Source organism: Malus domestica, chromosome 02 (genome assembly GCF_042453785.1).
Source record: "Malus domestica chromosome 02, GDT2T_hap1".
NCBI lineage: Eukaryota > Viridiplantae > Streptophyta > Magnoliopsida > Rosales > Rosaceae > Malus > Malus domestica.
Window position 1 is genome coordinate 12,250,384 of NC_091662.1, and position 20,707 is coordinate 12,271,090.

General features: G+C 43.0%; 1 protein-coding gene across 1 annotated transcript; it reads right to left on the reverse strand.

The window, feature by feature from the left end:
* Positions 1 to 356: 356 nt before the first annotated feature.
* Positions 357 to 2,851, reverse strand: LOC103401814 (anthocyanidin 3-O-glucosyltransferase 5-like). The gene is made up of 2 exons (XM_070815568.1): positions 2,612 to 2,851; positions 357 to 1,916 (listed from the first exon to the last, which is right to left on the reverse strand). The coding sequence occupies exon 2, from the start codon at positions 1,900 to 1,902 to the stop codon at positions 487 to 489; it is 1,416 nt and encodes a 471-aa protein (XP_070671669.1). The 5' UTR covers positions 1,903 to 1,916; positions 2,612 to 2,851; the 3' UTR covers positions 357 to 486.
* Positions 2,852 to 20,707: the final 17,856 nt, after the last annotated feature.

Sequence of the window (20,707 nt, forward strand, 5' to 3'; positions counted from 1 at the left end):
GTGCCTGTAAGCCTAGAAAAGAATGGAGCAATGATGAGTGCAACTCTAGCACTTTTAACCAAAGGGCTTGTGAATGCTTTATTCGCATCCCTATTGTATGAATAATTCAATTACATAATCTTTTTTTTATGCTTTAAATTAAGAAAGAATGAATAATACTTTTTGGAGTGGCAATAACAGCTCTAAAAAATAATGTGTTGTATTGAGTTATCATAGTTGTCGCGGCTTGCACACACCTTGTCTTGTTGTCACCAATCCAGTGATTAACCAGACCTTATGCAGAAAGTTCAATCTCAAGGGTGGTCCTTATTCTTTAACAAGAAAAGCCATTTTACTAGTAAGTTTGTTCAATAAAATTTGATACCTTAACTAAAGTTATTTATTTATCGTAAAGCTAAAAGGAACCTCAAATACAACACAAAACAAGGTGAATTAGTGCTCGGAAGTATTATTGAGATAATTAAATTACAAGAGAATACCTCCAATTCAGTTTCGGACATTGACATTGGCAAGTTGCATGTACATCGATTCACCATGCTTTGCAAATTGAGAAAGAGCATTATGAGATGAACCCCCTTCTTCCAATGCCTTTGCGGCACTTTCTTTTAGCTTCTTCATTCTTTCCCTCAAAACAAAGCCTTTTTGGTCCACCATAATCATTCTCACCATTTCCTCGATCTCTTTCCTCTCCACTACTTTTTTCCACGGTGGTACCTTGGACCGCACCGCCACCCCAAGCTCTTCTGTCAGAAGCGTGGCGTTCGTCCTTTGCTCCGCAAAAAGAGGCCAAGCAATCATTGGCACTCCGTTGGTTAGGCTCTCTAGGGTTGAGCTCCACCCACAATGCGACAAAAACCCTCCGACTGATGGATGGGACAAAATCTCCACTTGTGGGGCCCACAAAGGAATAACAAGCCCGAGGTCCTTGGTCCGGTCAATGAACCCTTCAGGCAAGTACTTTAACGGGCCTTCAACATCACCGTCAGTCGTAAAATAAGCCGCATCCGCAGTTGTTACGGTCGGGGATCGTATCACCCAAATGAATCGTTGTTGGCTGAACTCCAAACCCCAAGCAAGCTCAATCATTTGCTCGTGCGACAAAGCCCCACCGCTACCAAATGACACGAAGATTACGGACTCATTGGGTTGCTTATCTAGCCAATCAAACACCTTACCCACCGAACGGTTGGACTCATTGGGCCTTATTATGGGCCCAATTGGATAAACGGGCACTGTCGAGTACCTGCCCAACAAGTTCTCATCTCTAAGCGCCGCAAGAGTAATGGGCTCTAGCTCCTTCCACGTGTTTAGCAAGATCCCATCACTACACTTGGGGATCCGGCTTGCAATCCCAACAAAATCATGGTAACGCTGGTCGGTTCGGTCCAACATAATATCAATGACATCGAGCCGAGGGCGTAACTCCCTACAACCTGGGATCTTCAACGGTTCTTTGTGGTCAACGAAGTTTCCTTCGACTTCCATGTCGAATGTTGGACAGCAAATCACGAACGACAAAAACCATGCATTGGAAGCAAAGAACAAGTACTTTGGAATCCCTAGCTCCTCGGCAATGGGAAATGATTCGGTGCCGAACAGGTCCACAATAAGCATGGTCGGGGTGAACTTCATGGCACATACGGCTGACCGGAAGACATGTCGCAGCTCTCGCATCTTTACGATCAGGTTTGCAGGCTTTGAAGTGTCCGGGGCTGGGAGTTGGACGATGTCACATATTTTTGTGCACGTGGCTGCCTTGAGTTCCGCCTCGGAAGACGGGAAGATGAAGATTGTGACGGCGAAGTTTTGGTGTGTGACGAGTTGTTTTCCGAGCTCGAGGACAGGGATGAGGTGCCCCATCCCCGGGCTGCAGAGAATAGCTGCATGTTGCTTGGAGCTCATGATCTCCGTTGGAACTACGGTTACAGAGGAGGTTGAGAGTTAGAGACTCGAATTCTCAAAGAAAAAACAGGTGCATGCAACGAGTAAGTCAAGTTTATAAGGAATTAAATGGCAGAGACATTATTGATTAGAAAAAGGAGAAAGCTTTGCTGCTGAAAAATCAGCAGCAGCTCCTGCTGCTAGCGAATCACGGATGAGCACGTATTCAAGTTGTGATTATAAAATCAATTACTTGAACACGTGTTCATCTGTGATTCTCTAACAGCAGGAACTGATGCTGATTTTTCAGCAGCCAAGCTCCTTTCTAAGAAAAATCAGCAGGGATTGATAAATTTTAGTTGAAGTGGGTGTGACGGTAGAAAGCACTGAACATAACGGGAATTGATTAATGATTTATTTAGTTGACTAATGCGCACAAATATGTTCATAGAAACTGTGTAATAAATCAGGAAAGACAACCGCTGGAGTTTTTTAGTTCACTTAATTGAGGTCAGGATTTGAAACTCGGCTTGGTTGGATTTCAAGCTAATAAAATTTAATTAAAAACTCGACGGTACATGAGATTTGATTTCACACTAAAACCCCAATTTCTATTTTAATTTTTCCAAATTGAATCATACGATACCAAAACCCTTCAGAGTAAAGAGTATTAGAGCCTAACTCATACAACAAAAAGAGAGAAATTAAAGAATTAAGAAAAAGGGAATACCTTGTAAAGTGCTTGTGCGTGAGCGAGGGTGAGTCTGTCGGCTGTCGGCTGTCGGCAGACTGGCTGAGAAGTGGTGGAAGAGGAAGACTATAACAAGAGTAGAAGATGAAGGCCAGGAAGACTATAACAAGAGTAGAACAGGAAGACTATAACAAGAGTAGAAGATGAAGGCCAAGTCTTGTCCAAATTGCAACCTGTCTTTTTCCTTCCCCAGTGTTTTAAGAAAAACTTGGGTCCAATCCTGCGTACGGTTGTGGAAGAATTTGGATAAATAATAATAATAATAATAATAATTTTTAAAATCAAACGAACTATACGTCATACGTGTAGCTTCTGCCATATTTTTCAAGTGTAATACACGGTTTTTACTAATATAAATCTGTTGTTCAAAGAAAGATTTTTTTTTTCTTTTCATTTTGATGGAAAAATGAATTTAACGTAAATGAAAAGTTAGGAACTACTTGCCCATTTGATAATCATTTCGTTTTGAGTTTTTATTTTTATTTTTTTCAAAAGTGAAATATTATTTGATAAATACTTTCAGTTTTAAAAAAAAAAGAAAACTGTAAACCACAAAGTAAAAACTCAAAGCCAAATTTTGAAAACTTAAGAAAGCAATTTAGACTTGTTGATCAATAGTTTGGACTAGAAGAAATTTGGCTTTGAGTTTCAAAAATTGGCTTTGAATTTTCACTTTATGATTTTTAGTTTTCATTTTTTTTGAAAACTGAAAGTAGTTACCAAACAAGATTTTCAGTTTTCATTTAAAAATAAATAAAAATAAAGACAAAAAACTGAAAACGAAATGATTATCAAACGGCTCACACCCCAACCCTAACATCCAAGTGAATATAGAAATCAAGGCATGCCAACTGACACCCTGAAAGGTGACGAGACCATAAAGTGAAAGTGATGTGTAAAAGTACAAACTAATTAAAACTTAAAAGTAAAACGAAAATGCCCAATGTACAAGATGGACCCAATAAGCGTGTATTTTGGTTAGCTTTAAGGGGGCCTTTGTTTGGCCTTGTTAACTGGGACTGGACTGGACTAGACTGTAGTCACATGTTTGGTTTGTATTGGGACTAAGTTAAATGGGACTAAATGGGACTCGCGTGGATTAGAGGCCTTGCAAGGAGTTCTTAGCGAGACCCCCGCAAAACCACGGGATTGCTAAGACCTTCGTCTTCTCTCGTATGTTCCTGCACTTCGCATCATCTCTCTCCCTTCCTCTATCTCTTTGCATCGACAACCCAGACTCGGATCGATGTCGGCACCAACATCCAGTCCCTGGGCTTTTAACTTCTTTCTTCTATAGCCCCACCACTGTGGCTAGGCAGTCGGCAGTGCTTGCTCTCCCGTGGCCCGATCTGGAGGAACAACAGCATCTCACAACCGATGCAGCCACACCCACCGCTTAAATATCAAAATTCGACACGGCCCGCCGTCCACGCCCAACCCCGAAATCTCAAAATCTTGTCTGTTTTTTTTAGCGTAGAGTTGCAGATGGCGAAAAGAACCACCAAAATCCACCCAGATCCATATCATTTGCCATTAGTTGGGGAAGGAGTAGAGAAATGGATTGAAAAGGGGAGAGAAAGTTGTTATGGGGACGAAGAGAAATGGAGAGATGGAAAAGCAGAAAGATGGAGATAAGGACCGGACTGAACCAAAGAGGAGAAAAAGAAGTTTCCAGAGCAGGATTTTTTTGGAAAAACAAGGAAAAAAGTTGAAATAATAATAAAATATTATTAAATATGTATTAAAGAAAAAGAAGTTTCCAGAGCAGGATTTTTTTGTTAAGTATCTGCTTTTTAGTCCGACACTACACCAAACGCTTCACTAAGTTAGTCCAGCTTAGTTTAGTCTAAGCCAGTCCAACTTAGTCCCTGAAGCTAGTCCAGTCCGAGACAATCTAGTGCAACAAATGCACAAGTGTACTGAGGAGCCCCGAATAACTAATTAGTCTAATTAAAAAAAAGGCAAAAATATTGGAGCACTCCTGTTCTACAATGCTCAACACACGCACCTGTAGTTCTTGTGACGTTATTGAAATTGTTAGTGCAAAATTGATAATTTTTAACAATACGCTGAGTTGTAATGTCTTTGATTAGTGTGTGTTTCAATTGTGATTATTTTAGTCTAAATGTGTCTCTCATGCTTTCGATCACAAAAAAAAAAAAAGGCGTTTCAAAGACATCCACTCAAGTAAGTTCGTCATGTATATGCATTCATGTAGGTAGGTCTTGATATGTTTTTTGGTTGAAAAACGGGGCTAGAAGCGAGCCCAAACAAACCTACTCAATAATAAATCTAGACCTGGATATCCCAAGTCGATCATCATGAATAAAACTAATTGAACAAGAAGGAGGAGTATCAAAATAAAAATAACCTAAATCTAAATCAAGATTATAGGTTGTTAAATTGTCCGCCACAATTTTTTTTTTTTCTATAGACATGTCGAAGTTCATATTACCAAGATCTTCAAAGTAAATCTCAACAAGCCAACACAAGGGAACCTAAAAAATGATTATTGCCAGCAGCTTGATTAGGTCTTGATATTTAACTTGATTTGATTTTGGCTAACGTTTGAGTGGTTAAAATATTTTTGGAGCAGCCCAATAATCTTTTGGCTGCCATGATTTGAAAAGTTAGCTGCAGCCAATTTGATATTTTTGTATATTTATCAAGTTGATAATATCAAATGATTTTCAATTTCATCTTATTTGTTGCACATTTATTCCCAAGTAATGTTTTTAAATTAAATTATGTAAATTAAATGATGTGATTATTAATGATTAAATTATTATTTGAGTATCGATTAAGATACTTATTTTTTATTAATAAAATATCATTTAATTTATTAATTAAAATTAAAATTTTAATCTTCTAATATTACCTTGGCCTTTGTCCTCACATGTGCACAAAAGGACAGAAGAAAAATGTGCTGTAGCTTTTGATTTTTGAAGGAAGAGAAAAAGTGGGCTGCTGCTTTTTGGTATGACAGAAGAAGACAAATATTGTGATGTTGAAGCCAGAATATTGTGCAGAGAGTTCCATAGAAAATGGCGGATCTTTGGTGGAACATCGACCTTCCATATACAATTCCACAGCTTCTCCGGATAGATTGAACATGAGGTAGGCAATGATCTCTCACGCTCAGAGACCTAGATTGCAACCATCTATACCCAGATTTTACCATGTACCTACCATTTTTTGTTGCAGCCCAAATCAATCGATCTCTTCTACTAATATCCCCAATAGGCGTACCTTCAATTGCCTCTTGGTCAGCCACTGAAAGGAAAGGAAGCAGAAAAGTGATATCCCAATCACGAGACTGAGGACAAATAAGAGAGCTAACACGAAGGTTTCGAGTCACCATAGCCTCACCAAGCGGAGAAGGACGCCCTAATGGAATGGAGGGTAACCAGCGGTCAACCCAGACTCTCACATCCTGACCTTCCATAATTTTCCAGTGAGTTCCATTAATAAGAAGATCACGACCCGTAAGAAGGCTACTCCAAGCCCAAGATGCCCTACCCCCTTTTTTGGCATCCAAGAAAGAGCAATTGGGGAAGTAACGAGCCTTAATCACTCTAGCCCACAGTGAGGATGGTTCACAAAGAAAGCGCCAACATTGTTTTGCTAGTAGCGCATTATTGAATTCTATGAAGTTTCGAAAGCCCAAACCTCTCAAATTCTTAGAGAGGCCCAAGACCTTCTTCGACACCCAGTGAATTTTATTGTCGCCACCCATGTTTCCCCACCAAAAACCAGCAACCAAAGTGTCCAGCTCCTCACAGACCATAGCCGGAAATTTAAAGATATTAATTGGATATGCAGGTATAGCCTGAACAACCGCCTTAATTAAGACTTCCTTGCCTGCCTTCGAAAGGGTACTGTTTTTCCACCCTTGTAGTTTCTCTATAATTCTCCCCTTCACATAAGCGAGGCCCTGTTTCTTTGAGCGTCCCCATAAAGCCAGGACTCCCAAATAAGTACCCGGGTTGTCAACTACCGGCATGCCAAGAATAGATCCCAACTCCTCAGAAACTCTCACCAGAGTATTCGCCCCAAAGAATACACTGGATTTTTGCAAGTTTACTTCCTAACCCGAAGCATCACAGAACGACCTAAGGAGGTTGACAAGATTCTTGCAATTTTTCTCATTTGCTCTCATAAAAATTAGCATATCATCAGCAAAGAAAATATGGGATAGAATCGGCCCAGTGACTCCCAATTTCACACCATCCAAAGACTTGTTTTCCACCGCAACTTGGATCAATCTGGATGAAACTTCTCCAATCAAAATGAGCAAATACGGTGATAGAGGGTCGCCCTGCCGTAGGCCTCTAGACGGAGCAAACTTGTTTCCGGAATGCCCGTTGAGAATGCCAACAAACTTGACAGAAGTCACACATCCCATGATAAGTTTTCTCCACTGTTTGCAGAAACCCAATTTTTCCATTGTTGCCTCCAAGAAGTCCCATTCGACTCTATCATAAGCTTTTTGCATGTCCATTTTAATACCCAACTCGAACTTATTTTTTGACTTGCGCCCTTTCAGAAAATGAAACACCTCATGTGTTATCCCAATATTATCCTGTATCTGTCTTCCCGCCACAAAAGCATTCTGAGAAGGAGAAATAATCTGCGGTAGAATGACTTTTAACCTGTTGGTATGGTGGCTTACACTTGTTGGTATATTTAGAAAGCCAGGTGTGCTTTTGTGTTTAACCAGGTGCGAATCAACCTTTTAAGTGTTGTTTTGGCCATCTCTAATGCGGTGGGGTCTTTCTTGGCTGTTTCTAACGGTTTAGTGGTCACTAGGGTTCGGGAGTGTGTCGGCCAGGCTCCAGGTCGAGCCACTTTTTGGGTTCCTCCTCCTCCCCCTTTTTACTAAAATAAATGTTGATGCCAGCTGGTTCAAGATGTTGTGTTCGGGGTTTGTGGGAGTGGTTTTACGTGACGCTGAGGCACATTTCATTACGGCAGCTCGATACCACATTCGGGCCCCCTATGCTGCTGTTGCTGAAGCTATGGCTTTGATTCGCGGATGTGAACTGGGTGCAGCTTTGGGTTTTTCTGAGTTAATTTTTTGCCTTTCAAATTCTATGGAGAATGGCAGTTGGGAGGCTTCTCCTACTTTAGAAAGGGTGAAGCTCTTGGGGGAAGCCTTCCAGAACTGTCGCTGGTCTTGGGTCCCAAGATCAGCCAATATGGCGGCTGATGCTCTTGCGTCGCGTGATTTTACGGAGCTGTGTGATGTTGTTTGGGTCGATAGGCCACCCTATTCGCTGGTTTTTGTTTTAAACAATGATGGTATTCCATGTCCTCATTAGCTGTAGGCAGTAGTGTAGGGGGTGATGTTTTTGCTTAGTTGAAGCGTCTCTGTATGTAACTCCTTACACTGCCTTCCTACTTTATCTTGTTTGTTGTTTGCCTCTTCATAGGCTTTCTTGTTTCTTCTCTGGCCTCTGTGCCCTGGAATGCACTTTCCTTGTTCTTCAAAAAAAAAAAAATATTGTGATGTTGATTACCTAAAAAGAATTGGTGCTGCTGCTGCCGCCGTATCACACTCACACACATATGTAGTGAGTGCAGCATGTACTCTGATAAAACAATATTTTTCATATTGTTTTTCATCATGTTTTATAAGAAATTAATTAGAAAAATATATCTTGTGATTTTTGTAATTGATTAATTTTAAAAATTATTTTAATTCATACATTCTGCATAATCACGTTGGTATCTTGCAAAGTTCAAGAATAAAGTGTTTGACGACTGCATTTTTACATGAAGGTTGAAGAGAGATCGAGTAACAAAATGCAGCGACAAAACGGCCTACTTGTCTATGTGTTTAGTTGATGAGTTTTGTAAGTAATATATAATCATTTCTCTTAGTTTTTGTCCTGATTTGGGAGCCCGATGATTTTCTCAAACCCTTGTTAAATCTTACATCATGTGTGTCGATGCAAATCTCCGCCGTCTTCAGTCCTGACGAAAATGTACCTGCAAAACAATCAACACCTTTGATCAAAGACCTAAGCCTCACACGCCCACGAGGTGGGGGGGTTAGGCCAACGGATCTCCGATGCCTAAGTTAGTTTCTTTGAAAGAGTAAAGTGTTTAAGGCTTTTTAGGGTTGCCAAAGCTCTCTAAAATTGGTAGAATATGAGGTATTTATAGGGCTAGGGCCGGCCATATAGGGTTTAATGGATAAATATTCTCTAAATATCCCAAGATATTTAATAGGAGATAATATCTTGAGATAATAGGGTAATAATCCTTAATTGATTTAAATTAGAATTACTTACTTGATTGGAGTCAATCTTTAAATAGGAATGTATTAAAGATAGGATTTGGGTAATTAGGAATGTATTAAAGGTAGGATTTGGGTAATTAATTCTTATCTTTAATTTCTTGCCGTGGGCAGGTGAGCTGTGGGCAGTTGTGTTCAGCTGCTGAGTCATTCAGGGATGTGAACTGCGCATGGGAGAATCTGAAAAACTTGCCCATTTATTGAAGGCAATCTTGTCCTTCTTGAATAAAAGTCCACGTGTCGCCTCTAGAATTTTTGAGATTATTTTTGGCTCCACAAATACCCCCACACCTACTGTGCTGCTCGTTTGGAAAGGGCAGTAGGTGTAGAAATCCCAAGTTGCTTGGGTTTGTAGAGTTATTTCCCAATTTGAACTTACTCTTCTTTCTTGATTTGGAGATAGACTTCTTCTAGGAAAAGGAAAATAATTGCCCCTAATACATATTTAACCCTACCTTAAGCAGGGGATTAAATAAATTTGGAGAAAAATCATTATTCCAACAAGAAAGATAAGCCAGAGGATATTTTTTCTTCCCCTTCCCCTAGCGTTCTTCTTTTCTTGCCCTTGCATAGAGTTGTTTCTCCTTCTTCTCCGTGCTGTACCAAGGTAAGAAAATTTTGAATTTTTTCTTCTTATTGAATTTTTGAGAGCCTTTGGGCTTGAGGAATTGGCTTGGTGGATGTTAAGGATGCATGAATGGCGTGGCAGGGAAGCCATGGGATGCATGTGGTGTGGCAAGGATGTTGGTTGGCATGGGGAGATTGGCTCGGGCCGGGTCTCCATGGCTCTGTGCTGGTGCCTGGGCAGTGGGAAGAGAAGGAGAGGGTCCGTCATGGGCTGACCCTCTTGCGCGTGGGACCTGGGCCATGAGGCCTGGGTTTTCTTCTTGGGGCGCCTTGCCCATGGAGGAAATGAGATGATGGAGGCGCGAGCCTCCCTTCCTACTGGACCACATCCGTGTTACTTTTCTTGGGTATATATATATGCAAACATTTTTTTTTTTTTTTATGAGCTGCCTTCTAAATATTTTTCTTCGTCCTTTTTGAAGAGACTTTGGGATGTCTTCTTCTACCGCCAAGGTGGTTCTTCTGACAAGGTAGGCTATTTCAAGGTTGCGCACGTCAAGATCAACTCTGACGAGCTGTTTCAGGATTTTCTTAAGGCGTACAAGCATGCGATTATGTCTGGGGTTCGTGTCAAGCAGGTGAAAGATGATAACGGCCATGAACCATGCGGCGAAGGTGCCTCTGCTAGGAAGAGAGCTAATCAAATTTCATCCATATTACTTTGTGTTGGGATTCACTTTTCCCATACTGTGTCTTTTCCAAGAGGTGCTATGCTCCATGAAATGTGCGCCTGCTCAGTGATCCCCAAATCCAGTTCGTGCGATGGTATGATTCTCGAACTTGAGCAGGTTCTTTGATCTTGGCTTGACCATAAATGTGTTATGGTACTTCTTTGAGATCGGCCATAAGGAAGGCGTGGGGCAGCTGAGATCTTGCCATAGGCTGATCGATGCTTCTAGCAAAGGCGATCATGAGTGGGCAAGAGACACCTTGGAAATAAGTAGAAAGTGGGAATCTGACTCTTCTTCGGAGCTGCGTGTCCCGACTACCTTTTTCAACGGTAAGTGAACTGTTTCATTATTGTCCTGCTTGAATTTTTGTTGAGCTGCTCCATGACTTCAATTTATTAATCATCTTTCTTGCTTTGTGTAGATTCAGAGTTTGGCTCAACTCCAAGAACTTCGGTAGATATGTAGAAAGTGCACGTCGCCTTGGGCATTCCTGCTAAGTACCGTGAATGGCCCTGGTTGCTCAGCCCTCTTCGTCAGGAAAAAGATGGCCTGCCCCCGAAAGAAGAGATAAAGTGGATAAAGGACGAGGTGTTGGCTCGCCCGATTGCTGCTGTAGAGCCTGCTGCCAATGGTGGTGGAAAAAAGAGGTATTCCTCACCTGATTGTGAGCTTTCGATTGAGAAGAAGCCAAAAACTTATTTTGCTGCTCGTGGGAGCTCGTCTGTTATCAATAAGCTTGTCATTGATCTAACTTCCCCCAAGGGGGCGAAAATGACTGTTGAGCCTGAGCCTGAGCCTGTGAAACCTGCTGCTTCGAAGGTGACTGCATCCATTGCTGAGAGACTTGCCCAGCGGAAAAGTTCAGTGGTGCCTCCGGTGTCCTAGTTTGTATCGAAGCGTCCGTCAAGAGCTAAGTATGGATCGACTTCTAAGAGGATCACCGCTATAAAGAGCGGGAAAATGGATTTTACTGCTAAAGTGGCGTTTGGGCCTGCTCCTTCTTTTATCGTGACTGACTCATCTGCTGAGAAGGGGAAATATGCTAGCACGGGCAGTTGTGAGAGATCCATCGAGTTTGAGACTGGAGAGTTTCCTGAGGTTTGTGTGCTGCTGAAGGGTGACTTACTTGAGGACGTCGATACATGCGCCAAGTTTGTTGACAGTGTTGGGAAAATTTTTATCCGCTCAGACTCATTTGTGAAATGTCCTACCTAATCGATAAGGTCCTCCCTGATTACTACAATACATAAGACCTTGATCATGGCAGCTGAGTTTATGCGCGTTGATCAGGATGCTGTCAAGTGTGCTAAAGAAATCGAAGTGGCGTTGGTGGCTAAGTTTCGGTCGGCTGCTAAAAAGATCTAGCAGCTTGAATCTGAACTTGCCATTTTGAAGGGGTCTGATGTCTCTGCCCTCACTTCTTTTCAGTTAGAGATCGCTCGTGAGGAGGCCGCCTATTTGAATGCTAAGCTTAGTGCAACTTAAGCGATGTTGGAAGCTGCAGAGAAGGAAATCAGTCATATTTCTCCGATGGTCGAGGACTTTGAGCGTGACAATTCAGAGCTACGATCTGCTTATTTTTCCAATGACGATGAGCTTATCTTCATACATGCTGAAGTGTCTCGTCTCAAGGAGATTGCTAGTAAGCTTGAGTATAAGGAAATGGATCTACAAGGTGCGTTGTCTGCTAGTGTGAACCTGAAAAAGAAGCTGGATGAGCTGCAAGGTGCTCATAATAGGCTTGTTGAGGAGAATACGCAGCTGAAGAATGAGAAAGTTGGTCACGAAGTGGCACTTACTTCTTGTCAGGCCGATTTCTACAAGATTGACTATGTAGAACATCTTCAGGGCAGGCCGTCGAATTATGTGTTTTTCGATAAGGACTTCGAGACTTTTTCCATTTCTCTAGTTGATCTGCTTAATTTCTCGTTTGAGGTTGCCTTTGGTGGAGCAGCTGAGGATCAGGCAGTCTACGCACGAGTGGCTGAGGATGAGCTAATGGAAGCTTTGGCTGTTGAAGGTGTGGTAGTCGATAAACCAGCGATTGTGCAGGCTGCCAAGAAGTAGTCTTTTTGCTTAGACTTAGAAGTTTTTTTCTTTTCCTTTTTGTTCTGCTTTGCTTGAGCTTTGTTGGCCTTCAAACCGGTTTATCAATTTGCTAGAAATTTAATAAACAGATTTCCTTGTTTTTGCTTCATCCTTCTATTTCGCCATGTCTTTTGCGAAACTTTACCATAGGACGGGCGGCTGGGCGAGCTGCTTCAATGAAGCAGTTGATCCCACGTTGTCACTTAGGTTTTAGTTTCGGCTTCAGAGCTTCGGGAGCCTTGCATGCTTGAGGGGTCTTGCAAAACTTTATCGTAGGACCGACGTTGAGTTAGCTACTTCGATGGAGCAGTTGACTAATGCGGTCACTTTAGGCTTCAGTTTTGGCTTTAGGGCTTCTAGAGCTTTACCTAAGAAATGCGAGATTTCCAACTTATACAGTCAGCAGCTGAACTCGTTGTCTCCATAGAAGGCAGACGAGTTCGCATAGCTACTATAGTTGTGGATCTCGACTTTAGGTAGCTTCGTGAGCTTTAGCCCTCTTGGGGCGTATTGCGAGATTTTTGACCTATAGAGCCGTCAGCTGGACTCGTGCTTCTTGTAGGAAGCAGAGGAGGATCGCGTAACTGCTATAGTCGTGACACTCGACTTTGTGGCTTCTTGAGCTTTGGCCCTCCCAGGGCGCATTGCGAGATTTTTTACTTATAGAGCCGTTGGCCGGACTCGTGCTTCTCATAGGAAACAAAGAGGGTCCGTATAGCTGCTATAGTCGTGACACTCGACTTTGTGGCTTCTTGAGCTTTGGCCATCCCGGGGTGCGATGCGAGATTTTTAACTTATAAAGTCGTCGGCTGGACTCGTGCTTCTCGTAGGAAACAGAGGAGGTCCGCGTAGCTGCTAGAGTCATGATACTCGACTTTGTGGCTTCTTGAGCTTTGGCCCTCCCGGGGCGCGTTGCGAGATTTTTTACTTATAGAGCAGTCGGCCAGATTCGTGCTTCTCGTAGGAAGCAGAAGAGGTTCGCATAACTGCTATAAGTCGTGACACTCAACTTTGTCCAAGCAAAACTTAAACCGTAGACCGTCGGTCGAAAATGCTGCTTGTAAATAAGCAGGAAAGTCCACATAGTCATAGCAAGTGTAAGTCTTGGCTTACGGGCTACCTTGGGCTTATAACCTTAGGGTTGTCGACCATGCGTCTTATTTATAAAAGCAGGTAACCCGCGTAACCACTTCAAGCGTCATCCTCGGCTCTTAGAGGCATTTTCTGGCGTGAAATGTAGGCGAAATCGCCCATCAGAGGCCGTATCATTCTGAGTCACAATTTTGATTCCTCGGGTCGCTTAACTAGTATTGCAACACTTTAAAATCAAGCCATTTCATGAAGATTTGCACGTCGAGGACGAACCATCTTGTTCATACGAGATCTTTCATGGGCAGGGGTCCTGTTTTTAACTGTCTCTTCCAGTTAAGGACCTGGGTCTTGCGGAATTGAATCCTTCAGTTGGCTAAGTCCATTCCCATGGAATGGTTATTTTGGCCAATTCTTGGAGTTGTCCAACTCAGGTAGTCCATGACATCAGAGGAAACTGAGCCAGTCGTACTACCCATCCACGTCTGGATATTTCGGATACGCCATGTCTGAACGTGCAGAGAGGCGTCTTCTGCTTATCACAGGGGTGGTTATGCCATGTTTGCAGGGCAGAGGGCATCTTACGCCATGTCTGCAGGGCATAGGGCGTTTTCACCCTATGTCTGTCGGGCAACGGGCTTTATGCAAGGCAGCGAGTGTGCAAATGTCTTCTACTTATCGTAGGAGATAGTCGGTTTGTTTATGCATTTGGCCCAGGCTTGCGAATAATTTCTTCAATGCTGATGCTTGGCATTACGACGTTGGGAGAAATGATCGCCTCAGAACCATACGCCATGGAGAATGGAATCTCGTCAGTTGCTCGCCTTTTGGTGGTGCAATATGCCAACATAACACCAGGGAACTTGTCTTGCCACTTGCCATTCTTGTCTGAAAAGGCCTTCTTAAGGTAGTTGTTAGATGCTTCGGCCTACCCGTTGCCCTGTGGATATCGGGGTGTGGACATATGCTGCTTGATGCAATATTTTTTGAAGAAGCTCGCCAAGTCTTTGTCCACTAACCAGGGACAACCCAATATCCCATTATAGGGAGATGGGTTACTAACGATCATGAAGGTCTGCGATGAGACAACCGGTGGGTTGGTTACGTCAAGTGTGATAGTGCCAATGACAATTGAGGTAAGTCCGTTGAATCTGGTTAAGACCTCTGATTTGTGTTGGATCGTACTTTCCAGGCCCATCTTCTAGATGACTAACAGTTGTAGAAGGTTGACTGAGCTGCCGTTATCCACCATGACTTTGTCAACAATGACGTGGGCCAGTTGTACAGAAATCAATAGGGCGTCGTCATGGGAAAGTCTACTTCCTCAGCGTCCAGCTCGGTGAAGCAGATATTGGTCTAGGTACAACATCTGTGGCTTGAACTTGATTGACCAATCTCACCTGCTGGATTTCCCACTTCTTGGAGTTATTAGTGGGCCCCAAATGCTCAGATTCGGCAAAGCTTCCGTTGATTCGAATTGTCTTGGTTGAGGGTTTGGCATCGACATCTACTTTTCACCTTAGCCGGGCAGCTAGTTTGTCAACATACTGGTCGCACTTTCTTTCTTTCATGAGTTGCTCAAGGTATTTCCTCCATGTGGTGCAATCATTGGTTGTGTGCCAAGGACCCATGTGGAATACACAGTATTTTGTCTAGTCCATCTTTGAGGTGTCGCCCTTTAAAGATGGTGGCGACTTAAACCATGGCTTGTCCTTAAGGTTGCAAAGGATTTGGCTAATCGGGACTCAGAACCTGGTGTATGTCTTGGGCGCCGTGCCTCCCTTCGCTGGGGACTGGTCCATGCGTTTGTCTCCTGGCTTGCTTTTGATGTTGAATGGCTTATCGCTTGCCTTCTTCTGAGTCAGTTCTGTGGCTCTACATGGCTACTCAGGCAGCTTCTATGAGTGTTTCTCCTTATCCCAGAGGGAGTGTTTTTCTGCTAAAGCATAAGAGTTCGCTAGGGAGTCATTTTTAGAAAGCTGAGCAGATGATGTTATCATCACATCCGACAATCTTTGCCTTTTTCGCCTTGAATCTCTTGACATAAGTGCGGAGTGACTCATTCGGTTCCTTCTTCATGCTGAAAAGGTGGTCAGATTTCTTCTTGATTGAGCGGTAGGACGAATATTCCTTAGTGAAAAACAGGGAAAGTTCATCGAAGCTCCGAATTGAAGGTGGCGGAAGAGTGTGGAACCAGTTTTGCGCATTGTCGTCGTGGCAAAGATCTTGCACATGAAAGCGTCATTGTTCGCATAGAAGGTCATGGCACTTCGGTAATGCATCAAGTGTTTGTCTGGATCTTCATATCCCTTCAACAAGGTGAAATGTGGTAAGTTGAACTTCCACGGTGGCTCCGCCTGCTCTATCTCGTCAGTAAATGGTGACCTACTTAGGTTGGCCATATTTCTACAGAGGGCATCGTCACTAGTGTTAATGCACTGGAATCCGTGCAGTTGCTTTGTAACGAGCCTTTGTACTTCATCCTGGATTTGCACCAGGTGAGGCAGTGGAGCCTCTAGTTGCCCCCAGTGTTGACATGCTGGTCCATGTTGCTTTTTGGCTCATCCTGTTCGTCTGTGTCGTAGTTGTAGTGCACGTGGTTTGCCTTGTGCTATTTACTGTAGCTCTGGGCATGGGCTGCTAGTGGAACTTAAGTTGGATTGCTCACGTGCTCTTCTCTAGGCATCATGCGGCTGCCAACTCCGTTGCCTCGTTGAATGATCTCCCTGTGGGCCTAGCCTTGTGTAAACGCTTCGCCTGGAATATCCTAAGTGCTCATCGGAATGTGAACCCAACCTCGAATACACACTAACTTGTGAGCCGAGTCAGGAATTAACATTTCTCTGCGCATCTAAGCGGGAGAAAACGTTTCTTTGAGGGCCCAAATGAGAATGTACATTGCCTGAATGCTCGGTTCGTAATAGGTTGAACGGCTATTTACCGGGAAGTCGCTGGAATGAGTCACGTTCTTCCACCCTTGTCCTACTTCGGGACACCTCATCTGGGGTGCGCTGCATCTCGATGCGCTCGAGAATTTGGTTCACCAATGTGGTCTGCTGTACGAGGGCTTTTGTCAAATTGGCGACATGCTGGGGCAGGGAGTGCTCGCCATTTGGATTGAAATAGCTTGGATGATGGGCGTGTCTATGTATGGTGGAAGTATATTGGACTGCAGGTACAAAGCTTGAGCCCAGAACGAGCAATCCTACGAAAAAGTGGGGTGTAAGTAACCCTAAATCAATCGCTGGTTCGGTGGTCAGAATCTGCATCGCTGGTGGTGGCCTTGGAATGGATTGGGCTACAAGTCGGGTCATCGGAACGTGTCGGACCAGCGTCTGCTCGCCTTGAATCTGTATGGCCGTGGGCCCTCATGGCCGTTAGGCTACCATATCTTGGCCCGCTAGCTGAATGGTTTGGGCTTGAGCCCATTGAGCTGCTTGACTGGCAGCAGCTGTTGAATTCTGGGCTCGGGTTCGGGCCTACTGTGCAACAAGGCCTGCCGTTACATTGGGCAGGGCCTTCTGCCCAGGGCTTGCTATGGCAGTTGCCAAGTTCGGGACCTCCTGCCCAAGGGTTTGGTAGTAGACTTGGGCCTTCTGCCTAAGGTTTAGTTGTCTAGGGTTTGGTGGAAGTGGTGTCGTGGCTGCTTGGTCACAGTGGTGATGATGGTGGCGCAGCTCCGCGGTGGTGAGGCTATGTCTTCGTCTGCACTCTCCGGTCCAAATCCTTCCACGTATGAGGTTACATTCATCGTAGTTTCTGAATTTCCTACTATTGTATCCTTTATCCAGGGATTGATCACGAAACTTTTCTAGGAAAAAATTAATTGATACGACGTGTGAAAAATTCAATGAACAGAAAACTCAAGAAACTAATGCGAGAGGCTTCTTTGAGTATTTTGAATCAGCTCTCAATGAAAGTACCAACTTGTCGATGCAAATTTCCGCCATCTTCAGTCTTGACGAAAATGTATCTGCAAAACAATCAACGCCTTTGATCAAAGACCTAAGCCTCACGCGCCCATGAGGTGAGGGAGGGGTTAGGTCAACGGATCTTCGATGCCTAAGTTCGTTTCTTTGAGAGAGTAAAATGTTTAAGGCTTTTTAGGGTTGCCAAAGCTCTCTAAAATTGGTAGAACATGGGGTATTTATAGGGCTTAGGCCAGCCATATAGGGTTTAATGGAGAAATATTCTCTAAAGATTCCCAAGATATTTAATAGGAGATAATATCTTGAGATAATAGGCTAATAATCCTTAATTGTTTTAATTAGGATTACTTGCTTGATTGAAGTCAATCTTTAAATAGGAATGTATTAAAGATATGATTTGGGTAATTAATCCTTATCTTTAATTCATTGCCATGGGCAGGTAAGCTGTGGGTAGTTGTGTTCAGTTGCTGAGTCCTTCAGGGATGTGACCTGAGCGTGGGAGAATCTGGGAAGCCTGCCCATTTATTGAAGGCAATCTTGTCATTCTTGAATAAAAGTTCACATGTCGCCTCTAGAACTTTTGGGATTATTTTTGGCTCCACAATGTGTGCACATTTTATTTATCTTTTTAGTTGCAAATGGGTAGGATAGCTTGGTATGGGAAATGCATGTGAAAACTAAATTCAAAATTAAATTTGAATTAGACTTTTAAGTTAGAACCTACTAACCTCCAGAAAGTTAAATTAGTACTCATTATAAAACTTTCAGGAACTCAAATAATGAGAGCGTATTTTCAGCCATGAGGCCTTACATATCTTAGTGCATGTTGGGAATCATCCTTGACTTTCTTCCACTTTTCGTGCCCATGTCACATGTGAATGCAAAATAAAGGGAAAATATAGAGATGCTATAATATTTGAAAGACGCATGTTAACTTTGGTAGTTAAGAGCAAAAATTTACTTATGAATTTGGTTTTGGATTTCGTGATTTTTGGTAGAAATGATTTTTAAGAGAATGACTAAGGCTAGGGGTCGATGGCCGCCCCATCTTCTCCTCATCCTAGCCTCCCTTCCTTCTCCCTTTCCTATCTTCCCTCTCCATCCCCCATTCTCCTCCTCCTTTCACCCCTCATCTGTTTTCTTTTGCCATTTCCCCTCTCTGTCTCTACTGTTCTCAGCCTTCCTCCCACATTTTCTCTCCCATGCTTCCTCTATAGTTTTTTCTTCCATCTTCCCCCATTCCCCTGCGTTTTTCTCCTTTGTCTCTCTATCCCTACTTCCCTCTCCCCCACCCCACGCGTCTTTTTTTCTCCTTCGTCCATCCCTCATCGCTCCCCCTTAAGGTTTTCCATCATTGTCCCAAGGGTTCTCTTGTCACATCTCGGCCCGGGGCGAACCACTTCCCGGGCCCGCTCCACTATCGTAGCACGATATTGTCCGCTTTGGGCTTACCATTCCCTCACGGTTTTGTTTTTTGGAACTCACGAGCAACCGTCACGCCTTGATTTTAGGATCGGGGTGTGTCATCTCTGGTTCCCTTGGATGGCTCTGCCATTTTGGTGGCTTTGGTGGGTGTTGATGGCTGCCGGGTTTGGCATTGCGGCGACCCAGATATGGGTTTCGTAGTGTCCCTCCCTTGCTGGGGTGTCATGGGCTTTCAGATATGTAGTGTTTTATCCACAATGGAGTTTTTTTGGGTGCTCCCAGCAACATGGTTGCTCATGGGTTATTGTGCAAGTCCGTTGCTCCCAGTGTTTTAGGTTCCCCGAGGGCTTTACCCTTGGAACTATCGTTTCAGTCTCATTTGGGTGGGATAGTGCCCTCTGCCTTCCTTGTCGATCATCGCTACCCTTCCCTCTGCTACAACCCACACCGGATGGCGGCTCCGACGGTGTGGACATGTCAGATTTATTTTATTCGCCATATGCATGTGTTGGTCGCATGCTCTTTTGTTTTTTAGTCTAGCTTTTATGATTGTTCTATGTTGCTTCAGCAATTAGTTTGTGTCGCTGTTGCGATTTTGTAGCCTAGATGTTTAGCGTAGGTTTTGGTGAGGGTTCAGTGCTTGGTATGCCACTTATAGGTCATATCAATCTCGGGACTCCTCATTGTAATGGTGTGTTTTGAGTGATTGCCGTTTAGGGGTTTTAAAATTATTTGTAATTTGTGCTCATTACCTCCCGATCAAGAAATTGATCACTGGAGCTTATGTACCCATCTGACATTCTTGTAAGTGGATGGCTTTGGCATCCTTGTAAGTGCTTGGTTATTAATGGAATTCTATCGTTTCTAGTCCTAACCTTCTGGTTAGCTAGGTTCTTGGATGATTGGTTGGCTTAAATTGCGTTGTTAATTTGTTGGTGGCCTTGGATTCTGGTTTTCCGGTTGGTGATTACTTTGTTGGTTTGCTTTGTTTTGTCTTGCTTTTTGTTCTTGATTATTAGCTGAAATTGTTCCCTGTTGGTTGGCTTTTTGTACTCTTTCGTCTCATATCGTTTGGTGATTGTTAAAAATGAAATAAGTATTCCTATCTTCATTTTGATATATTATGGGTCGAATTTGGTTAAGAAATGATTGAGTTACGAAGCTCTGAAAATTGCCCAAACTTCCGGCCAAGAGCTCCAGGACATTTAACGGAGTTTTTAACGGAATGACCAAAATGATGGATAGTGGACAATCTCAGAGATCACTTTTATCAATTTGGAATCTCAGGAACTAAAGTGATAAGTTATGAAAATCTCAGGGACCATTTTGACGATTTTCTCTATCCATTATTCTAAGTTATCAAGTTGTTAGGTGGTCTCAATCCTTAAACCAATGACTTGTTGTCACTTGTCATGAAAGCCCATTATTCCAAAAGTCTTCTAAAGTCTTCTAAATGGGATATATTATGAGGTTTTAGTTTTTTTTATTATATTTGCCAACCTTAATAATTATTAATTTTAGGTCATTAGTGTGATGATTTATCTAGCATTACTAATTATTAATTTTAGGTCTGTTGATGCACAAAACCGGATGGTCTTGGTACAACGTAAATCCGACCGTGAATCTGCATAAAATGTAAATAACACAAGAGTTATCGTGGTTCACCCCAAGGTTTGGGCTACGTCCACACTGATTGTATTGTATTTCTCTGTGGAAGAGGGAGAGAGAGCTTAGAGCTTAGGGGATATGATGAGGCTTCTGAGGGTGAGAGAGGGGATCTCAGGCCTAGGAATTGGCCTCCGAGAGTGAGAGTGAGGCCTCTCTAATTGTTAGGATGAGGAGTCCTTTTATAGAATAAGGACTCCTCACTTATTACATATTTGCCCCTTCCTTTATCCCATAATTACATTTAAGTCCCCTGAGTATTTGTACGAGATCTAAATAC